This window comes from Candoia aspera, chromosome 8 (assembly GCF_035149785.1).
Source record: "Candoia aspera isolate rCanAsp1 chromosome 8, rCanAsp1.hap2, whole genome shotgun sequence".
Classification (NCBI taxonomy): Eukaryota; Metazoa; Chordata; class Lepidosauria; order Squamata; family Boidae; genus Candoia; species Candoia aspera.
The window spans coordinates 15,357,922-15,380,817 of NC_086160.1; the positions used below are offsets into that span (position 1 = coordinate 15,357,922).

Sequence of the window (22,896 nt, forward strand, 5' to 3'; positions counted from 1 at the left end):
ATATTAAGAAACTAAGAAGAAACTTTGAGTGTTCCTCTGTTTTGGCATATTTAAGTCTGGGAGAGGAGAGATGGGCATAGAAATAATTAGGACAAGGAAGGTAGGCAAAGACGTTTGGTGAGCAAAGACAAATAGGCAAGGAAGATAGATGGCCTACAAAGCTTTGGTGTTCTGGCTCAATCGGCAGGTGAATTGAGCAAGATTTGATGTTGATTTTTGGTACAGTTTGAGGCACTTCAGCTCTTACTCTTAACAAGAAGTGAGGAAAAAACTGGAAAGAAAGAACATTCTCAGTGGGACTTTGTCTTTTATTATTATTTCTGATATTCCAAACCAAGCACTAGCATTCCAAAAGAAGAGGAAAGAACATTTTGAAACTAAGATTGAAGGAACCACATCTACGTTTTGTCAGGATTGTACCGAACCCACAATTAGATAGAAAGTTTTCCGTTAAATACATATGCTCAGAACGCACAGATACTGTGGAGCAAAGGCTTGAAGTCAAAACATCTGAATCTCCACTCACTTTGAGTTCTGGCCTACCCATCATTGGCACAGGAACAGGTTTCCATGGAGGCATTTTATCATACCTGCCTATGTGAAAATGCAAATAGTATTATTTATTTCTGATTTTTCCTTCTGAGCGTTTGTGTTTTGGATCCAGTATGCATTTCAAAGCTAGTATTCCTCCTCCTTTTAAACCAATAATACATGATTTTTGCCTGTTTCCTATAAACTGTGAAAGCCTTTACAACTTGAGGTAGCCGTATCTTACTACACCTACACCTTGGGGTTAACTGGGTCCAAATCTTTCCTCCCAAAAAATGTAAGATGTTGAAGTTAGGCTATCTAGAGTTCCCAAATGTTTCTTCTATGACCTGTATTAGACATGTTGCTGCTCAGGAACCAAAGGTATGGTGAGCAGTAGAGTGGAGAACTTTTTCCTCTGTGGAATATTAACTGTCTGAAAAAAAGACAACAATGTCTCCTTTAGCCAAGAACATCCTTGTTCTTTCCCTGAAATTACTTGAAGAAAGAAGAATAGATTGTTTTCTTCAAGGAGCTATTCTCCCTCTCCAGATCCTGAGAGGACAATAAGACCTTTCCAAGGACAACAGAAAAAGAGACTACTTTTCTAGGTAGCACTGTTTAAAATTAGATACGATACTTTATACTTTTCATACAAAGCCTATAATACATAAGTAGCCATTCCAGGAAGGAGCTGTGTTAAGCTTTTGCAGCAAAAGCAAAGCATCTTGTAGCTCCTTCAGCACCAAGGCATCTGTTTTTGTGGATCAAGTCGACTTCCTCGGATGGATGGAATATAGTCTAGAGAAAAGAGTATTATATGTACACAGTTGCAGAAAAGAATGGGGAGGGGAGGGGAGAGGGAAAGAAATACTAAGAGGAGAGAAGAGAAACAGTGAAAATTCCCTATAGGGACCTTTAACAAATGTGCTAGGTGCAACACAAAGATTCTGGTATTTACTTGATAATTAACATTTGTCGTGTGATAAGAAACCTTGTTCTATGCTTAATCTGCGAGAAGTGGAAATGTCCTCTGTGTTCTCAGGGCTTCAGTGCATTGTGCATGGCTGAATCCCTTAGAGGAGGAAAGGGTAATGCTTGGCCCTCTTTATGTGTTGGATTATAGCACCCATCATCCATAATGGGGGGAGATGGACGGTGGCAAAATTTGACAAATAAGTAAAATAAAAATAAATTACTGCTTGTGTTGGTTGGGAATGATGGGAGTTGATGTATGACATCGTCAGGAGACCATATATTGTCCACCTTTGCTGCAGTGAGCGGTTAGGATGCGCACGGTCTGAACAGTAACATCAAGGCTATGATTCATCTGTTGAAATTAAGAAAATCTGGACTGGCTCAGAAGCTGTCATCTTAAACTAAACGTAGCTCTTTTCATAGGAAGAGTGAAAGTAAATAATTAAGTAAATTAGATCAGTTATAAACAAAACTATTTTTATAGTCATCTAAGATTTCCGAAGATGCTATTTAATATGAGCATCTTAAACAAGTGAATAACGATGTCAAATTCAAATGTTGTCCAATATCAAACAATCTTCCCTACCGCAGAAATTAAAACACGGTGTTTGCATTCTACTCTGGCTTCTCAGCAGCAAATTCATTCTACCCATTTAAGTAAGTCACATCTTAAAAGATGCAAGTCTTTGTTGCAGAAACTAGTGTAAGGTTTTCACTTAAAACTCCCTCTTCTCAACAGAACGCATTAAATGCATTAGCCCTTCATATTTTTAACCTACAGGAGCAAACAAGGTGCCACAGAGAGAATCAGAAGACGATGGACAATGCCAGTAATTTGTGCCCAGCATCTGGTATTCAACTGTATACTGTCTTCTCTCTGAATTTTGATGGAGGTGTATAAATTCTGTCACCTTGCAGTGCAATCATTATTCTGCCATTTCAACTTCTGCGTTGGGAGAGACAGGGAGGTAAGCAAACACACCAGTGGGGGCAACCTGTGGTCATGGATCATTGGAGCATCTGGTTTCCTGGCAAGATTAGTGCACTTCTTATCAATTCCCTCTTCATTAGCATTCCACCCACATGTGAAAGCAGAATGCATTAACCTTTCCAAGAGATACGCGGCTCCTCCATAATTTGAAAAAACCTACAGCAGAATAAAAAATAAGCAGGAAATCCTACCTTGCTGGCTCTGCACTTGTCCCATACCACCAAAGAGATATGACTTTTAAGCTATACAGGTGGTCCTCGCTTAATGACCACAATTGGGACTGGAATATCGGTTGCTAAGCACAGTGGTCATTAAGCGGATCCAACCCAATTTTATGACCTTTTTTGCGGTGGTCCTTAAGCAAATCACTGTGGGTATTAAGCGAAGCACATGGTCATTAAGCAAATCACGCAGTTCCCCATTGATTTTGCTTGCCAGAAGCTGGCCAGGAAGGTTGAAAATGGTGATTGCTGGGCACTGCAATGGTCATAAATGCAAACCGGCTGCCAAGTACCCAAATTGTTATCACATGACTGCAGGGACACAGTGCAACATTCATAAGTGTGAGCATCTGTCGCTGTTAAATTCCTCAATTTCATCCATGACATCCCCAGCCAGATGACACATTATAGAGCTCATATTTTCCACAATGTCCTGAATGCCTTGCATAAAAACTTGGTATGAATCAGAAAGAATCTGTTTAAAATCTCGGTGGAAGTCAGAGAAAGTCTGTTTAAAATCCTCCATGTCTCATGCAGTGGATTATGACACCTCCTAGGAGCTTAACCAGTGAAAGTCAAAGATAGGAAGGAATTCCAGGATGTGTTTACATAAACTAAAGTGTGATATGCAGACAATTCCCCAGGGAAAGTAGAAGCAGAAAACTAAAAGTTCAAAACAGCTGATTCAACATGTAGGAAAATGCTAATATCTTCAAATTTAGTACAAAAATAACAACAGGGAGACAATTATTTACTCTCAATCCTCCTGAATATTTGGAGGGAAGACAAACCAAAACTTGTAAGAATTTTTTTTAAAAAAAATTAATCCCAAAAATAATGATAAGCATCAGGATAAGCACCTTGCTGTAGAAAGCCTCTCTTAGGGTATACGTACTTAAAAATATATAAATTGGGTGATTTAGAAATGGGGTGGGTGGTCTTAGTGTCCCTTTAAGGCTACAGCATGGCTTGGAAAATGGTGATGTCCCAGCCTCCCGGCTGTTCTTACCAGTCGAGCGTGAATGCTGCTTGTGATCCTCTGGCTGCAAGCAGCTGTCCAGAGGACAGATGGGGTGATTCCAGGTGTTTTCCTTTTTCCAGAAAAACACTCCTGGGCTTCAGGAAAAACCTGCCTGAGCCCAAAAAAACTGCCACATTGTCAGTTCTGCCTGCTGAGCCCGTGGGCACAGGTGTTCAGTCCTCCATGTCCCCACCGGAAGTCTGACATGTTTCATTTTCTATAAATCAGTGTTTTTCAAACTTGACAATTTTAAGATACGTGGACTTCAACTCCCAGAATTTCCCAGGGTGAGGAATTCTGGAAGTTGAAGTCCACATATCTTAAAGTTGCCAAGTTTGAAAAACATGGCTATAAATGAAGCCTGGCTACTCATTCAACAAATGCTTGGAAAGGGAGACTTATTATTGTGGCAGAGATAAGGAGAAGTACACTGTTACTCAAGAGAGGTATCCATCAAGTGAGACCTTCTAATTGTGACCTGTCCTTTCAATGGAGATTAAAAAACACAGGACTCACACTCTCTCACACGTCTTTCAGTGGCATGATTGAAGCGGGTGAACAAGCAAGAAATAGTAACTGCTCCTACTGGTTTGCAGGCTCTGCAGGTTGGATTAGACCCATGGTGCAACCTAGAGGAGAAGAGGGAGCAAATAGCTTCATCTACCATTTGCCTAGTGCAAGGGACAAGGCAGATCATGAAAGGAGCTCTCATTTGCTCCCTTGAATTCTGCCTCCAGAATGTATAATTACATATAATTTATGTATTTAAAAAATCACGATTTATTTAAAAATATATTTCAAATTCAGGCAACTTCACGTTAAAGAGGCCAGTGCAGGGAGCAAGGTTCTGCGCTGCAGCAATGAAGATACAACACATCAACAGAGGCCAACCTTCATTATTGTCTTGTATACAATAGTATTTTTTTTATAATCTTATCTACATATGCAACATAGTCGTAATGTAGTTTTTCATGTTTTGTATCTAATACACTCTTGAAAAATTCTATATTCTCAAATAGTTAAAATGGGCTACATCCTAGACCATGCATATAGAGTTAGATAGGTAATTAGCATATTTTAACGGATTTTAATATATATTTTTATTATATGTTGTTATATATAATGTTAACATACATACATACATACATATATATATAATTTAAAATAATATAATACAATATAAAGATATGTTAATATCTTAAGCGTGACTATGTTTGTCTTACAGAATAACACTACTGTATTGGTCTATGACCATAATAAAGATTTATCATATCATATCATATCATATCATCATATCATATATCATTAAAGAGGCAACTTTCATTCTTTTAGTTTAAGAACACTGTTAATGAGTATATACAGGCCTACCCATGAAACAAATATAATACTTTTTTAACTGCTGGCCTATATTTGAGCCCGAAAGTTTGGGGGTTGCCCAAGGTCTGAAAAATATTTCAAAGGTTCCTCCAGGGTCAAAAGGTTGAGAAAGGCTGGTTTAATGTATAATGGTCAGGAAGATGCCCCAGGAAGTAAACCAGCCGGATAACCTCCCAGGAGTGTTGGGGGGTGGGGAGTTGAAAAAGTCAAGATGTAAAAAAGAGGGATTCATTCATGTAGTCACAGATATAATCATAACCTTTTTGATCCCCTCCTGCAGATCCCCCAGTCCCTGCTGTGTTCTTCTCTTCCTGGCAATACAGATTAGGCCAGCAATGTCAGCTGTCTACCCTTTCCCTTTGTATTTTCTACTCACGTATGACTTCATGTCTTTTGAGAGATGTTGCAAGATGGATTGAGGAGTAGACAAGTGTCCACCCAGGACCTCTGCCTGTGTCCTTCTGCACTGGGTGGTTCAAAGCAGTGGGAGGGAACAAGCCATGAATGAATGGCCGCTTCCCGCATTCTCCTGGGTGGTGGGATGGGTAACTGGCTCAATTCCACCATCCCAATACTCAGAACAGGAGTGCAGGTAAAGGCCATTTCCACAGTAATGCTTTGTAGCATCACCCAGCTTTTGCAGTGACAAAATAACACTATCTTCCTTAGCGACATATGCCCCAGTGATGGCTCGGTGATGCTGGAAGATGCTATAAATCACCAGGGTGCCAAGGACCAAAGTGTTGCTGTTCTGCACCCCGCCCCCGCCCACCACACAATGAGTGTATGGGCAGGGTACCATCTCCTGTTGTAGGTGCAAACGTTCCTGCTGTTGAAACTGAGGGAAGGTAGAAGCAATGGCTGAGAGCACTCAGGGGACTCTGCCGTATCTGGGGGGAGTCAAGTTGCTTAAGTCCCCTCATCCTTTTCTTTAAAGCAGTGTTTCTCAACCTTGGCAGCTTGAAGATGTGTGGACTTCAACTCCCAGAATTCCCCAGCCAGCCATTCTGGGAGTGAAGTCCACACATCTTCAAGCTGCCAAGGGTGAGAAACACTGCTTTAAAGGAACCGTAGGAAGGAAGGTAGATTGCCATTTAGGACAGCTTTGCTTCCCTCCTACTGTATCAGGTGGCAGCCCCCGCCCATCTCGTTTGGTCTCCAAACTTAAGCAGCCTTGGATCTGATTAGTAGTTGGATGGGAGACAGGAGGAGAAAAGTAGCTTGGAAGAAGCTAAGGGTGGGCTTTGGTCCTACCTATGGCGATATAAACTACGAGCGACGAAATGGAGATTGCGTCACCCAGCCGTACCTGTGGCGATATAACGCGGCCCGTTGCACTCTAAGCTCCCCTTTCCCCGACCAGCGGTGGGGACGGGAGAGGCACCCACGGAGGGAGGGACGGAGGGAGGGCGCTCTACCTCGTTGCTGCCCAGCTGCAATGGGCTTCAAGGGGGCGGCCTTCACCTTCTGCCCCGGCCAAGCCAGGCTGGGCCGAAGCGCTTTTGGCTCTGAGCGTCTCGCCCTTCGCAGACCAAGCCGGGCCCTCCAGCGCGGCTCACTTGACCGGCCTGGTGGCCGAGGCTAACCGGGATCTTCAGATTTTGGGCCAGTGCCGCGCATGCGTCGCGCTCTTATCGGCGGCGGCGGCGGCGCCCTGCCTGTGGCTTGAAAGTTGCATTCCTTGAATCTTCGCGGGCGGGGCGGGGAGTGAGAAGGGGGGAGGGGATAAAAAAGAGGCATCCACTGTTCACCCGGAGGAAGGAATGTGGGCAGTTCAGCTCCGAGAGGGCGCGGGGATTTTTGTCTTCCCGGTGATGATAGCCGTGGTCTCCTATGCTAAGAGGTGAGGTTGGGCGCTTGGGCACAAGTAGGCGCGTGTGTGGGGTGGGTGTCTCTCTGTGTGTATCTATGTCTCTCTCTCCGTGTGTCGGCGCGCCCGTGTGTGGTGCAGGATGCATCCCCTTCCTTCCCGAGCCCCCCTGAATGAATTCGGTCCCCTCCCGGGAGGCAGGATAAAAAGATTGTGGCGCGCGGGGGGGGGGGGTGCCTCCGTCCTCGTCCTCGTCCTGAATCCCTTTCTATCTGCCTTGTTCAGCGTGAACGAGCCCAGCAACATGTCCTACGTGAAAGAGACGGTGGACCGATTGCTCAAAGGATACGACATTCGCTTGAGGCCGGATTTTGGAGGTAATTCTCCCCTGATTTGTTTACAACGGGCGACAACGCGGGTGCGCTGCCTTAGCTTCGGGGGCGGCGCACGAGGGGTGGTAAGAATGTTAATCAGCCTCCCTCCGAAGTAGCTCGTCCAGTCCCAGGAGTAGAAGAGAAAGGCTCCCTCGAGTCGAACTCAGATACAGGTCACCGTTTGTCTGGCAACCATTCGGAAGTGGTTTGCCATTACCTTCTTCCGGGATGTTTTTTTTTCTTTTTTTCAATTACTTAATCCAGGTTACAAGCTTGGGATTGCCTTGTGGTCTCCTATCCATCTACTTGTCCAGGCCAGACCCTGCTTAGGTTTGTTAAACCAGCCAGGATTGGCAAGGGGCTGCTGCCTACTATCCCAAAGATATCTTATTTTTTGTTTCCCCCCTTCTCTTTCTTTCACACACACACTTAAGGTGTGCAAGTTCAGAACCCAATGTGTTGGGCGAAGATTGGCTCTGTTGCCAGTTTTTACACCAGTGACTGGATTTGTTAGCTTTTGGCTTTCACAGAAGTCTTAAACAAACCAAACACTAGTCCTTGAGTGCAACATATGGGCACAAGTATGCCCCCCTCTCGAAAAAAGGCTGTAAATGCAGATTCCAATTCATTTGCTAGCTGGCCATTAAAAAAAAATCACAACAAATAATCTATTTCGGTTTCCAGGTTCTCCTGTTGATGTTGGGATGAGAATAGAGATCGCCAGTATAGACATGGTCTCTGAAGTCAACATGGTGAGTACTTCTTTGAAAAAGAGAAGGATGAGCTGTAGGAGCGAGGAAGAGCCTCTTAGCAGAACACTTTCTGCAAAAGTGCAAAAATGTGTTGACTGCAACGCCTGAGGGTCCTATTTGTTTGGGTGCTGAAGAAATCCACACTCTGTGTGTGTGTGTGTGTGTGTTTGGGATGGGGGAGCTTGGATGCTGCCTTCTTTACCATGCCACCTCTAAAGTGCAGAAGGGCGCCATCTGCCGAGCGCCGCGGCTCGGCAGCGGAGTTTCAGCACGTTGGACAGCGACCAGCTCGCGCTGGTGTTTTTACTCGCTCGCTCGTTCGCTCTTGGAATCGGCTGGATATTGAGCTATATCCGGGAATGGCTAGACATTATGGCCGGGTACAATAGAAAGGTGAAAACCAAAGCAAGGCTTAGGAAGAAAGGGGAAAAAATGGGGGGCATGAATCTCATATGGTTAGATATGCATTGAATAGCTCTCTGTATTCCTGCGTCTACAGCCATTGCAGCAATTTAGCTATTAAAATCCAGATGAGATCTGGGGTGAGATGGGGATGTTAAGAATTCACATGTATTTTATTTCAAGTTCTCAGTTTTAAGGCTGGGTCCGTATGTTTTAGAGAATTAATTCCTGGCATTCTTCACTGAGAGGCTAAATCGTGGGGTCTGTGCTTTGTATAATAAATCTACTGGCTTCTCGACTTTCCAAGCAGCTGCATTGCTGCCTCTTACTGAAGCCTGTTGATCCCTCCCATCCCCACCTCCTGCTTGTCCGTGTTTTGACTGCCTCTTATGCAGATGCAGTAATTGAGGACTGCTTAGGCTGAATATCAGTGCTGAGCTGAGGACTTCCCCCCAAGGAATTAAAATAACGTCAGGAATTAAGCATGTCGTCTTGCACATTCTTATTCAAGATACCAGCCTTTGAGATGGGTAACCTCTAGCTGAAAAGGATATGCCCCTTGCTGGTTTGAGAAAGTGAGAGTAATGCTTTATTTATTTACAGAGTAAATTTATATACTACACCTAGTCCTCGTTTAGCAACTGACTCATTTAGAGACCATTTGCAGTTATGACGGTGATGAAAAAGCAACTTTGCGACCAGTCCTTGGACTTACAACCTTGGCAGGTTGTAAAGCAAAGGAAACCTGAAGGAAGATCCTAAGCACAGTCACAGTCACATGATTTTCACCTAGCGACCATTTTGTTTAACAGCCAAGTTCCTGGAGGTCACTAAATGAGGACTACCTGTATTTTACACACACATTCTTAGAACAAAAACATCCCACTGTACTTGATGTTAGATGGGCCTATGATAGGCAGCTCAAATAGGAACCTGGTGTTGTGTACCTTCCATTCATTTCAGTTTTCCTCTTTGAGCGAGTATTTTTATATATGCCACCCTGATTCATAGGACTCAGAATACCTTATATTTCATTCTTACAGTAAAAGGGTTAGGATATAAAAATGATAGGATAAAATATCAAAACTAGAGTAAAGAATAATAGTAGAAAGTTACTAAGAAAAGAACTAAGGCCACTGAGAACAAAAGCTTCCCAGGACAGCCCCAGTGGATTCTAACTTATACTAGCTCTCCTTCCAAGGGTTTCCTTAAAAATCAAGTTTTAATTCCTTCCCTAAAACCCATCAGGGTGGGGGTTAGGCTGATCTCATGCAGTAAAATATTCCAAAGAAGCGGGTCTGATTTATTTATTTGTTTGTTTATTTGCTGTTTTACCTTTATATCCTGCTGCAATCAAATGGGTCTCTTGGCAGTTTACAAGATATATAGGAAACAACTAAAACCCCAACATAAACCTAATTAAACATGTCTAAAATGAATAAATCCACAACACTATCAAACATAATAGACCAAAGCCATACACCCTTGGGTTGAACTGAAAATGTGCCTGTTTAAATTTTGATGGCCAATTCTTGCTAGTATTTTCTGAACACTGAATTCATTCAAGATGATCTTTGGTTTGCATGGTTGCTGATGTAAAGATACACATACTCTTCCCTTGCATTTTCCTTTTATTCATTCAGACTTCCCATCTTTTCTTGTTTCTACATGCAGAAGGATAATGCTGGAACAAGAAGCTTTTGCTACATGCTTCCTACCTTTTCAAAAGTTGTTCCTATAGCACAGCTCTGCTTTAGCCTCTTCTTCATGTCCACAGACATGCAAGTTATGTGTTGTATTCCCTGCACATCCCTAATGCTGCAGCACAGACTTTTTAAATCACAAGCATTTCAAAGTAAGATTATTCTTGGGTTCAGGCCTAGGTGCTGTAATAGGTAGCCTGTTTTATTACCTTTGCTGCAGTAACCTCCAGCATTTTTGTGATGATGAGCTGATTAAGAGAGAAATGGTTACAGTGAGCATATTTATTTTCCTCAATAGAATTATGATTACCCAAGGACCATACTTAAAATGCCTGCTTTCCAAGGGTGAAAATTATGATTTATCTACAAAGGCCAGGATTGCCAAACTGGACAATCTGTTCTTTCCAACAAAACACTATAAATAATGTTTGGTCTAGTCTGACATGATTTTGTATTATCTTCCTTGCCTGAGCATGTGATTGCAAAGTAAATTAATGTAGGCCCTAGCCAAGTTAAAGGCCTTGTTACAAATGGTGCCTATGAATATCTAGACATTTTGAAGAGCTTATTAATCTGACTGGGAGTTGAAGTGTACCCAGAATGTCATTATGTGATTCTTAAGAGCTATGTGGGATTTATTTTCATTGCTTGTCCCAGCAATATTTTGCCTAGATCTCAAGGAGAACATGACTCATAACATGTCTAACCTATACGATGCTTTCACATTTCTTCAGACCTTGGTAAGGTGATATCAACGTTCTTTGTAGTGTCTCATAATGAGCTCACCCTATGGCAGTTAAATTGGTCTAAATGGCCCATAACCCTGCAGCTAGCAGAGTTAGCAGACTGGATTTATTGCAGATATGTAAAGAGTGCCACTTTTGCTAAAGTTGGATTCAGTGTGATGTGAGGCAAAACCAGTTTTTTCCCTTATTTTCAAGCAAAGTTTTTCTCTCCTTTGCTGTTACATATTCCTGGAGCATTCCAATATTACTCTAAATACACCTGCCTTTGTTACTGGATACATCTGAAGTGTGTATACCAGTCTTTAGAATTTCATACACCTGGCCTCAAAGATAGAGCTTAAAGATAGTAGATAGTACTGGTAGATGCGCAGATCTTTTAGAAAGGATTGTGTTGTGTCAGCCTATTGAGGTAGGCTAGCACTAGTAATAGACACTCAAGGATTCCAGGAATGCTACTTCATTGTTGTAGGGTATAATAATAGATTCTTGAAAGCCTGCTAGAGTTTACCTCTTCCCCCTCCTATACCAAAGAGGATCAAGGTGGGGTTATTCTGAGTTTCTTCCTCAAGCTTTCCTCTTTCCTAGGATTGCACACTGTTCTTCCTTTAGTAGCTCATCTGTACCTTCATCAAGATTATCTTCACATTCCTTTACACCGCAAGATCCAAGAGTGCTTTTAACAGTTCTGACACATTCCTAGCATTCCCAACCTGCCCAGTTATCAAGTATGTGTGTATGGGAGTTGCAGTCCAACCCATCTGAAGAGTACCCAGTTGGGACAGGTTGATTTAAATATTGCTGAGAGTGTCCCTTTTTTCTGAAATTGCCCCATCTGTCATGAAATGGCATTGTATCTAGCTTGCATTTCTATAGCATGTTCTGGATCTGTATAACACACAACAAGAAGATACCCGAGTGCAGGAATGAAACAAGAAAGCCACACTGACCTCCCATAGATGAGTCAATAAGATTTTGCGGCAATAAGCAGCCAAACTGCAGTGAAATTGGCAGAAATTGAAACCATCTGGGAGTGGTGGCATGCTAAAATTATGGATGGCAATGTTGAATAGCTGCCATGCTGTAACAGTGCTTCAGTGGAAAAGAAACATTAAGGAATCCCTTCAGGAAAATCCTTCCTAGATTTTGGATCAGAGGAATGGAAAATGTAGGGATCTGATCCAAAAGGCGAGGGTGAAGGAATTTGTGGGATGACAGGCAATAACTTTTCTCTTTGCCACATGCTGAGTGGAGTGAATCTCTCCACTTAGACTATGTCTTATTTAATTGCTTATTATGTAGTTCACAATGTCATAGATGGGCTTTCTAAGAATTGCTGTGACCCATAGGTGGCTAGTCAACCACTCTGCTATAATTTATGATGTATCCTCCTGATAATTGCAGATAATCCAGACTGGCACATTCCTCTTTTCTGCTTCTATGAAGATGTGGTTTCTTTAGAAAGGTATTACTTTAACACATTCAAGTATCATTTGTATAAGGAGGTTGAACTTGCCTGCACCAACTAACTTTCCAGACACCTAATCCATTCTTCAACTATTTTTCTTCACCACGCTCTCCATAAACTCCAGCTCTTCTCTCTCTGAGTTGCTCCTGCTTCTCATTTCATCCTGGTTAAAATCTACCTCAAGTAGCCACACTGGCTGTGCCATTCTTGTCTTTAACTCTGTGGGGTTTTTTGCAGCCCCCTCTTAAATTAGCCCACCTTTTGGTTAGTCTCTGATCAGTCCTATTCTTTTTGGTGTTGTATCTTCTCCCCATCATTATCTTGTCATTGTCCACACCATCTAACTTGATCCCATTAACATGTATGGCGTTTAGAGTAATCCAAGTAACAGTGAATCAATTGCCTCAAGTGCTTAGCCCAAACAGAAAAGAAATGTGGCAGAATGGGAAGGGACAAGAAGAGATGAACATGCTGAAATGTAATTATACAGAGAGATGTGATAGCATGTCATGTTTGCCTGAAATACAAGATGGCCATCACAGCCCTTCAGTCTTTCTCCAGCCTAGATGTGAAGAATTTCACTTCTTTTATCTTCCCTTTGCCTTCATTCCTCCAACTCCCTTTTCTCCACCTCACTTGCCTGGTTTTTTGGTAGTTGTCTAGCTGTGGCAGCAAATTGGAAGGGTAACTAGGTTTTTCTCATCCTGTCTAGAACCCAGCATGCCATTATGCAATATCAGTAGCCTTAGGAAAACAACTTTGCCCAGGCCTACCTGCATCTAGCACAATTGTGCAGCCTTTTACAGTTTCTGGAGAAGGGAAGGAAGATGACAGCTTCCTCTCTCTCTCATTTTCTCCAACTGCCACTAGTTCAGCAGGAATTTGGGATGCGCGTGAAGGGAATTATACCCCCCGGGACAGTTAGAACTCTGTACACAGTTTGGATCACTTTGTTTCAAAAATAATATGGTATAGATGGGGAAGGTCCAGAAAGGGCAACAGAAATTATCTAGAGGCTGAAGCAATTTGGCAAAGTGTGAGGCTCTTTAGCTTAGGAAAAACCTAAGGGGGACAAGATAGAGGTGCAAAAATTGTCATTGCATAGAGGGCAAATGGTCAGGGAGAAGTTTGTGGGACAGTTTTTCTGTCATACCTGGAACTAGGGACATTTGATAAAGCCTGAAATGAGTGGTGGCTCTGAGATGTTAATAGGAAGTATTTCTCTGCACAGCTAAGTTTCATTGCTAGACTATGTAGGGATGGCCATCAATTTGAACTGCTGGAAAAGGAGTTTACACAGACTCATAGAAGATAAGGTTATTAATAGCTACTAGTCATTTGAGCTATATTTTACCTACAGTGCTGGAAAATATAGGTGGGAGAGTACGTACTGCACAAGGTCTGGCTTGTGGGTCCTCATGCCCTACGGTGGATCATCAGAGGTGCAAAATATCAATCAGACGAATCTTTTATTTGGTCATAATGGCTCTTACATTTTTGTGCTCATCATGAGTAGACAGGCAGATGGAGATTTAGGACCTGCCCTAAATAGAAAGGGATATGTGAGGAGTGAGTTCCAGTACTCAAAATGATGGCTCCGAAATGTTACAAACATTTATCCAATTTGGTGGGATGTAGCTTGACTTATTTTGATCCATTCCAGTTTACTTCTTAGTTAGGCTTAGTTTTGAATTTTTGTTATCCATTCCACTGTATATCATCTTCAGCCTCTGTACATCTTGGTTCTCAGCCTTGTTTCTACTTTCAGAGGGCAGATCCATAAAAGTTCTTCTCCATGCATGGAAATTCCCTTTTTACCCTAGACTTTTGGGATGACATAACAGTGGTGGTGATGCCATGATAAAAGCATCAGCATGGCTTAAATAGACAGCATTTCCCCTGCCCTGCCAGTCTTGGTTTTGCTATGTTTTTTCCACTGGTACTCGAAACATTTCCTTGCAAACCCTTTTGAAAATATAAAGAACATTGCCACTGTAAGAACTGTTCTTTTAAAGGGCATAATGTTTCCCACAAGAGCTGTGAAACCTCCAGAAGTTGTATTCAAGTGAGAATGTATTTGCTGACTTGTAACTGAAATTGGCATGGTAGAAGCAGATGCCAAGGAAACTAATGAGAGCAACAGTGGATTGTGTATATCTTCTGAAATACATGTTCCTGTATGCATCTAACGGAGTGGATATAAAGAGATATTGAAACATAGATTAAATTCTTAAGAACACATTTAGAGTTAGAATGGAGACGATGGTCAAAACATTACAACCTTTTTTTCCCCTCTTAAACAGAAGCTAAAATTTAGAAGCCACAAGGAGTTAACTCTCAGTTTGCATTGAGTTTGTGAAACAAGCTGATGCCACGAGATCAGCTATGAACAACAGAAAACGTTTAAGTACCATTGGGGCCCTTGCCTATTTTTTCTTGCCATGGTTGAAAAGCAGATTCCGCTAAGGAACAATTTGTATCCAATATTCAGACAGCGTACTGGGAAGAAGATCAAAAATTCCTTCTGGGTCCATCTGGGCTTTGAGCACTTAGCTCATAATGTGAAAGTGAAAGGTCCCCTGTGCAAGCACTGAGGTGGGTTGCCATTGCCTTCCCCAGTCGTCACCTTCCCCAGCAAGCCGGGTGCTCATTTTACCAACCTCAGAAGGATGGGAGGCTGAGTCGACCTGAGCCAGCTACCCGAGAGAGAATCCAGCTTCCGCTGGGATCGAACCCAGGTTGTGGGGAGGGTTTTCGGTTGCAATACTGCCACCTCCCACTCTGCACCACACGAGGCTCATAAACGTCATAAACATTTGGTTTAAATCTTTTAGGAATCAAGATCCTTATGGTTGTGAATTACGAATGCCCCTTTTTTCTGACAGGCCCATAACCTTTAATAGCTACAGAAGGGGCAGAAATTATATGGTCTCAAGGCCAAGAGTTACTGTACCTGTGGCATGTGGGCATTGCAGACGTGTGAGAATTTGATTTTTGGCAAGTCCTTTCTAAGTGCATGCATTTCTTTTTAATGGAGTAGACTGAATGAGAGATGTTGTGTCTTTGGATATGGAGAAAGTGAAATTGACTGAGCCCATCCCTGTTACATATCCTATCCTGGTGTTTAAACTATGTCTATAGATTAGGGATGCTGTAGTGGTGGATTGCTGCACTGGGCAGGGAGTTAGAGTAGATGACCTCCAACTCCTTCCAACTTTTCCATTTATGATTCTATAAATAGTTAACAATAGACCGCAAATACAGAGCACTTCTGTGCTTTGGAATAGCTGTTGCTGTTTTGTTTTGATTTGATTGGTAGGCTGACTTTCTTCCCGTAGGGTTCTCAAGCACAGCAACACATGAATCTGTAATATCTGAGGGGATGTCAAACCCTGCATACATGCTGTTGACTGTTGTGTAACTGTAGCAAACTTAGAGAGTGATATCCTTAGACAGCTTTGAAGAGGCATTGAGAAGCGAGAGTCCAAACAGTTTTCCTGATCTTTGTACATGGTAGCACACATGTATGGCGTGCAGGTGTATCCATGGCAACTTCTCTTTCTGTATCAAATGTTGAGCTGCTCGTTAACTACTGAATAAACTGGTGGAGTATCTAACTGGAAACTTCCCATGTTTCTGGTTCAACCTTGCAGTAGAAAACCGGAAGAAAATTATGAGGCTATACCCCTTTTGTGGGTATTCTACATGCTTGCCACACAAGCTGGGAGGTAATGTAAGTCCAGTTGTTCAATGATTTATTGAGCCCTCTATTACGGCATATGAAACCTAAAAAATCCTTCTGCATGGACATGCTCTTGTCCCCCAAAGTAGTTTCTAAATTCAAAGTCAGTCCATGAGAAGTGCAGAAGTTATTTCCTGCTGTACCAGTCTGTACCTCCAGCCTAAGCTATCATTATAGATATGAGATTAGGACTCCATTCTTCATGCACCCTGAAACTGATGAGGGATCTTTCGGTTCTCCGAAATCATATTTTGGCACAGCGTAAGTTCATAGCAATGTAACTGAATTTCAGTTTAACAAACCTACTGTGAAACTTAGAGGTGAAGATGACATTTGTTTATCAATAGCAGAGGTTTAACTATAACAACATTTATTAGATTCTGTCAGAATGTGATATCTATCAAAATTATCTGCACATGGTTAATTACTTAACAATATTATGGATTAAAGTTTCCCTAATCTCTCCCCCGTACCACTAATCTGGGGAAAGGGAATCCTCTAGGATGAATGTGACAAGTGTGCTAATGCATACAGCGGAAGTATCTGATGAAGGGAAGGGGGTTACTCGATATACTAATAAAAGAAGGGGCTAAACAGGAGGGAGCTGCTATAGGAAAAGCATATAGATTTGATTCTTTGGAATTGGCTTGTACTAGTTCAGAAACAGCTCCTAAATCAACTGTTATATTTGACAATAAATGTACATTTTATTTTATTTATTTTTAATACAATGCAAATTTATTTCATAAGCAAATTAATTTTTTTAAGAATTATTAATGTATATGGGCACCTATCTCATCATAGTGGCTCTGGGCAGCAAACAGCGCTTAAAACAAAAAATGCAAACAACATTAAAAAGTTCAATACCTATAATAGCAACCGAGGTAAAACTAACCTGCCACAAGTCAACAACTTCATGGGCTTCAGCCAGTAGTCCAAACCCCATGCCTGGGAACACAACCAGGTCTTCTGTGTTTGTACAACAGGAAAGAAAATAAAAAATAACCATGGGGATAACAGTGGGGTCAATCAGCTAATCAGAGTCAGACCTGGTTAATACTTGGATGGGAAACCACTGGGGACATCCTAGAGCTGTGGGCTAGATTTGGAAGTAAAAAGAAAAAAACAATCCCCCATAGCATTCTCTCCTCCCTTCCCACCCACCCACCCCCAACAATCTGGTGAGGTAGGTGGGGCTGAGAGGTAGCAGCTGTCCCAAAGTCATCTAGTGAGCAGTCACTGATGATAAATACCAAAAAAATTTCCCTCCACGAACGATTTTGCCCTTGTCACTACTGTGCCATAGAGGATGTGCAGCATGTCCTGTTGCATCGTAATTTCTACTTCAGCTTGTGTGATGCACTAATTCAGCCCTTCATAAAGAAACTCTCAGGGAGAGACGACCAGTGATATGTTCTAGCAGATCATAAGACCACCATTACCCACAATATAACTAAATTTTGCCTCGCTGCCATGGGAGTGAAGCAGCAAATACTGGCCAATAAAATTGCATTTCTTTGATACCCGCAAAATTTTATCCTCTTGTTCCCTTTCCTCTTTAACTTTTTAAACATCTTTTAATTGTTATTTTTCTATGATGTATGTAGAACCTTACATATGTGTGTGTATATGTATGCACGCTGGTCAGATCTGGTGAACTTCCATGGCTGAGGGTAGACTTGAAGCTGGGTCTCCCTAGTATTAGTTCAACATCTTAATGACTATGCCACTTTGGCATAAGGTATTCCATCCTGCAATTTCTCTTGGCTGTATTCCTGTACTCACTATGCATCATCTTTCCCAACCCATAAACTGCACTGACTGACACCAAAGAGAGAACACTGAACCTTAGAATGATTCAGAGACAACTGGCCATTCAAAATGTTTCAAATTCAAGCTGTTTTGAATTCGAAGGCCAGTTTCAAGCCCAGAACATTTCAGGAGCGATGCGCTCTGTTTTGATTTCGAAATGCTTTCAGAATAATTTGAAAGAATCCCATTTTCTCCTTGGTACCTCTGTCTTGCACTGGAAATGGCACATTTTGCCTCTGATGTAGAGCTGTGTTTCTCAACCTTGCTGGCTGGGGAATTTTAGATGTTTGAAATCCACACACCTGAAAGTGGCCAAGGTTGAGGAACACTGATATAGCGTGTTTCAAATGCAGAACAGATCAAATTGGAACCATTTAGCACACCCCTAGAACTGTGGAGCTCTTGAAAGAGGACACTTCAAGTGATGGCCTCCAGGAGAAGGAGTTTTGTCTACTCTTTCCCTTAGCCTATGATCTCCGCTGAGCTTAATGCACAGCAAGCACAGCAGAGCTAGACTCAAAAGGGAGAAAAGTTCAACTTGTCAAGTTTCCCCATTGTTGTGCCCCAAATACCATATGGCAGGAGTTTGATAACTATGCATTACAACCCCCCTAGGCGTTTGCAAGCAAATTAGAGGATGTTTTTTTTTTTTAAGTTCTGAAGACAAAGTGAGAGCACTATTAAAACTTTTTCCAAAGAAGTTTTTGGATGTCTTCCTGTGGGTGGAGTTCAACATTTTTAATCTGTTATCTTGAATTTCTAAGGTAAAGGTAAAGGTTTCCCTTGACATAAAGTCCAGTCGAATCCGACTCTAGGGGGCGGTGCTCATCTCCGTTTCTAAGCCTTGGAGCCGGCGTTGTCCCTAGGGACACTTCCGGGTCATGTGGCCAGCATGACGACTCGGAACGCCGTTACCTTCCCGCCGAAGCGGTACCAATTCATCTACTCACATTTGCATGTTTTCGAACTGCTTGGTGAGCAGGAGCTGGGACGAGCAACGGGAGCTCACCCCGCTGCGCGGTTTCGAACCGCCGACCTTCCGATCGGCAGCTCAGCGGTTTAACCCGCAGCGCCACCGCGTCCCTCTGAATTTCTAAACTTTCAAACTATTTTGTTGGGTTGTAAAGCAAAAGCTAAAAAAATCAATTTAGTGCTGACACTAAAGAAATGTAACATACATCACATTTCTTTTAGCAACTGGTATCTGTATTTCTTGCCCAACCTTAATGCCAATGAAATAACTAGCTTTATTCATGAGAGGTGTCATACATATCCATTTATCATTATGGGGATTTGGTGTAAGAGCAAATGAAGAAGACACTTTGGTTTAAGATCTGGCTTTGGTCAATGCTTGGGTAAGAGATCATCTGGAAATACTATTTATGCTCCTTTGAGTTTCAGGATGGAAAAAGGTAGGATATAAAGCTACTGATCCAGAAACTAACAAAATCTTTTTAGCTGAGAAGTATACTGTGACAGAAGGAAAGATGGAGCTGATTGTCTTTCTTGCTTCAACCTTTCCAATGTGGTGCACACCAGATATTTTAGACTACAACTTCCTGGCTATTGGCCATGATGACTGATGCTAATGGAAGCTGGAGTCCTCCTTACGAATCCTAATCCTGCCTAAGAAAGCTGGACTTGGGATTTTCAAAAATGCAATTTACTCTTCCTTAAAAAAAAAAAAAAACCAGGCTAGTTACGGCTTCATAATCACAATGAATTCATCTCACCGTTGTTGTTTTTTAGTATTCCTGAATACAAACTCACCCAGTTCTGGGTCCATCCACTTTCTTTAAGTGTATTTGCTGCATCTTCTGTTAGTTTGATTCATGTGAACTGTCCTTATGCACCACCACTAAAATAAATAATGGATTCACCATATACTTGTTCAATCTTTTTGAATGCTATCTCTCTGCCTCATCTTTGTTCCTCTTTCTGGACTTCTTTTTGATGATCTTTATAAAGGGACAGAGAGCAAAACTCCCTGTTGTGACTGAGCAACTCTTTTCTACATAGGAAGATGCTATTTTTCTGAAAGGAAGATCCAGATATTCATTTGTATTCTCAGTAACTCTGGTTCAGTTGCTTGCTTCCCAAACATAATGAATCTCCACCTCTTGAGAATAATAATAATAATTAAAAAAAGATAGGATTTTTTAAATGTAAATAGCCATCATTTAAACAACCAAGATGAGACACCATTAGAACCTGGACTACTTACTGGGTTTCTTCATAACTATTATGAGTCACCAACTGTTGCCATGGGAACAGCTATCTTACATGACACCGTCTGTCTCAGAAATACAAAAATAACTGCATAGAAAATATTCATTTATGCCCATTGCATTTTCCAGCATTCTCCCTGTTTTAGAATCCATCTTCCTAGAATCAATGTATTCCACTAACACTTGTGGAATTGATTGTATAGATTGACATAACTTACTAAGTGGGCTTTTTAATAAGTGGCATGCTATCTGTTTGTTTCAAACAAGATGAAAAAGAAGAGGCATGGGTCTAAGTAAAGACATTAAGTGAAAAGCATAACAACATGAGTGCCATGCAACAGAAAGATGACTAGTTTTGGGAAAACTCATTTTTGAAATTTTGGCCAGTAATTGAAATGCACACAAGGGTTTAAAAAACAAAAACAAATGAGAGATGTGAGGAAACCCATCCAGATTGGGATCTGGAAAGGACGTGGTGCTTTCAGCTTTAACTTGTTGCAGCTCCAGTCTGAGTAGGGAGAACACCAGCGTCACGACAGGAACTCTTCTTGGCTCCACTGAGAAACTGGGGTCAATTTAGTTCAGTTTATGGAGTTTAGTAGAAGTCATTGACAACCAAGCTTGACTCCTAAATCCCTTTCTGCAGAGTTACATTTTTTCTGTTTTTTGGTTCCATCATGAAGTAACAGGATGATAAGAGGGATGCAGAGTAACCTTGCTAGAATCTGGCTCTTATTGGCTTATAAAGTGAAATATGGAATGCTTGATTACAAACACTGAGAGTTAAAATCCATCTCTTTCTGTTAGTCATAGAGGTAGCATTAGCAATATTACTACAACTTAGGTCACAAATGTACATTCACTTATCTTTAAGATCTACTGAATATAAGATGATTGTGGAGTCCTTGGTATTCTCTGAGCTTGGTTGCTTTCTTGCAGATGTATCATTGCCTGGCTAGGCAACACCTTCAGGGCACCAGTCAGGCAATGAAACTTCTGCAAGAAAACAACCAAACTCAGAGAACACCAAGGACTCCACAGTTCAACCATAAGCTACAGATATTCTCTTTGCTTGTATAAGATGACTTTATGCTGTGTTCAGGTAGACCTGCACAGAGTTGTAATGTAAGTCAGTCTTTAATTGCACACATAATTGCAGTCATCCTTTAAGCAGTCTTCTCAAATACTTCAGCAATATTATCCCTACCAGTTGGGATAATACACAAAGAGTTGATGCAGTAAATTCCTTTATGAAGAAGCAAAATTGACTAATGGTCTTTCAAAATCCTTTGTCCTAACAACCAGGAAACACACTGAGACAAGGAACTGGTCTCTAATATTTATTGCTAGTACTTAACAGGAATCCTAACAAACTGAAGAAGCGTGGGGAAAACCCAGCCATATAACCCCCAAGGGTTAAGGCGGTCCCGATCTGTGTCTCTTTGAATGGCTGAACAATTCATCAGTGCTACGCATGCGCTTGACAGTCTGGATGGGAGCCCCCTGCTCACCATCCTTACTCATGACATCCTTCACCTATGTGTGGAGAAATCGGATGAGCAATTTCTTCAAGTTTGTTCAGGGGGAGAAGAAGTTGTCCCACAGATTATTAAGGGTAGAGCTTCCTCTTAGTAGTGACCAGGGCATCCACAAGTTCTCATTACTTTGGTTAGGACAACAAAAGCAGGGTCATGGCATCATGGTCCAAGTTCCAGCCCTTGTGGGTGCAATGTCACAACCCATAAAAAAAAGGGCAAGGCTTATGTCCTTGCCATACTGCTTTTGTTGGTCTGATACCACCACTACCAACACCCTTGCTCCCCCTTCAATAATAAAAGCAATTTTGAAAAAGCCTCATGGAGAAATTTGCTCCTGATATCTCCCCTTGGGATTCAGCAGAAACACAGGTAGCTAAGAAGACTGCAGATTGCTGGAGGAAGCCTACAGAATGAGAAACATAACACTCACATGTATATCCTGGCCATCTCACACTGATAGAAGCACACCAATGCCATATTCTGTCTGTGAGTTTTTCTGAAATTCTTTTCTCCTTTGAAATAGTTTTTAAGGCACTTTTATTTTTCATCAAACAAAATTTCTCTGTCCAGGACTAGTTTGTGATATGCACTTCAAATATAAAATTAGCATAATAGGCCCCCAAGGTGCTCCCTGCCTGGGTTTTTAATATATCCTACATTCTTTACTTTCTCTCTACCTCACTCTCTTTTTTCCCATCAGAGCCATTCTTTTTCATGTTGATTTATCTCATTCTGGCCATAGCTGTACTTTAATTCCAGATACATAAATGTTGGAGCCATTGTTCATAGTATTTTTTTTATTCTCCTTCCCTTCCTCCTCCATTTGAATAAGTTGTTATGCAATTTATTTGTACATTACCCCTCCAAACCCCCTATAGGCTTTAAAACTTCAAAAATGTTACCATGAAGGCTTGTAAACATTTTACTGTAAAAAAATAAATAAAATTATTCTAAAATATTCTTGAGGGAACTTTCAAACAGGTTAATATTTCACATAAAAGAGTCTAGTCCTTTGAATAACTTCTTCTTTCATTGAACTTCAGAAATTGACTTCTGAATAAATCCATTTATGATCCCGTTGAAAGAACTGAAATAGAAATCAATACTTTTGTTTAAAAAAACAGACAACTGTTCCTTACAAACTCCAAGATGGTAGAATCTCTTCAGAGTGAGAATTGTTCCCCCCCTAGCAACTTACAACATCTTCT

The 22,896-nt window shown here is 41.5% G+C and overlaps 1 protein-coding gene across 2 annotated transcripts in view; it reads left to right on the forward strand.

Moving 5' to 3' along the window:
• The first annotated feature begins 6,874 nt into the window (after nt 1-6,874).
• Nucleotides 6,875-22,896, forward strand: part of GABRB1 (gamma-aminobutyric acid type A receptor subunit beta1) — a 110,342-nt gene continuing 94,320 nt past the window's right edge. For both annotated transcript variants that reach the window (XM_063309654.1, XM_063309655.1), the window contains exons 1-3: nt 6,875-6,959; nt 7,212-7,303; nt 7,985-8,052. In XM_063309654.1, the coding sequence (XP_063165724.1) occupies nt 6,880-6,959; nt 7,212-7,303; nt 7,985-8,052 (240 nt within the window). In that variant the 5' untranslated portion in view covers nt 6,875-6,879. The remainder of the gene's footprint in view (nt 6,960-7,211; nt 7,304-7,984; nt 8,053-22,896) is intronic.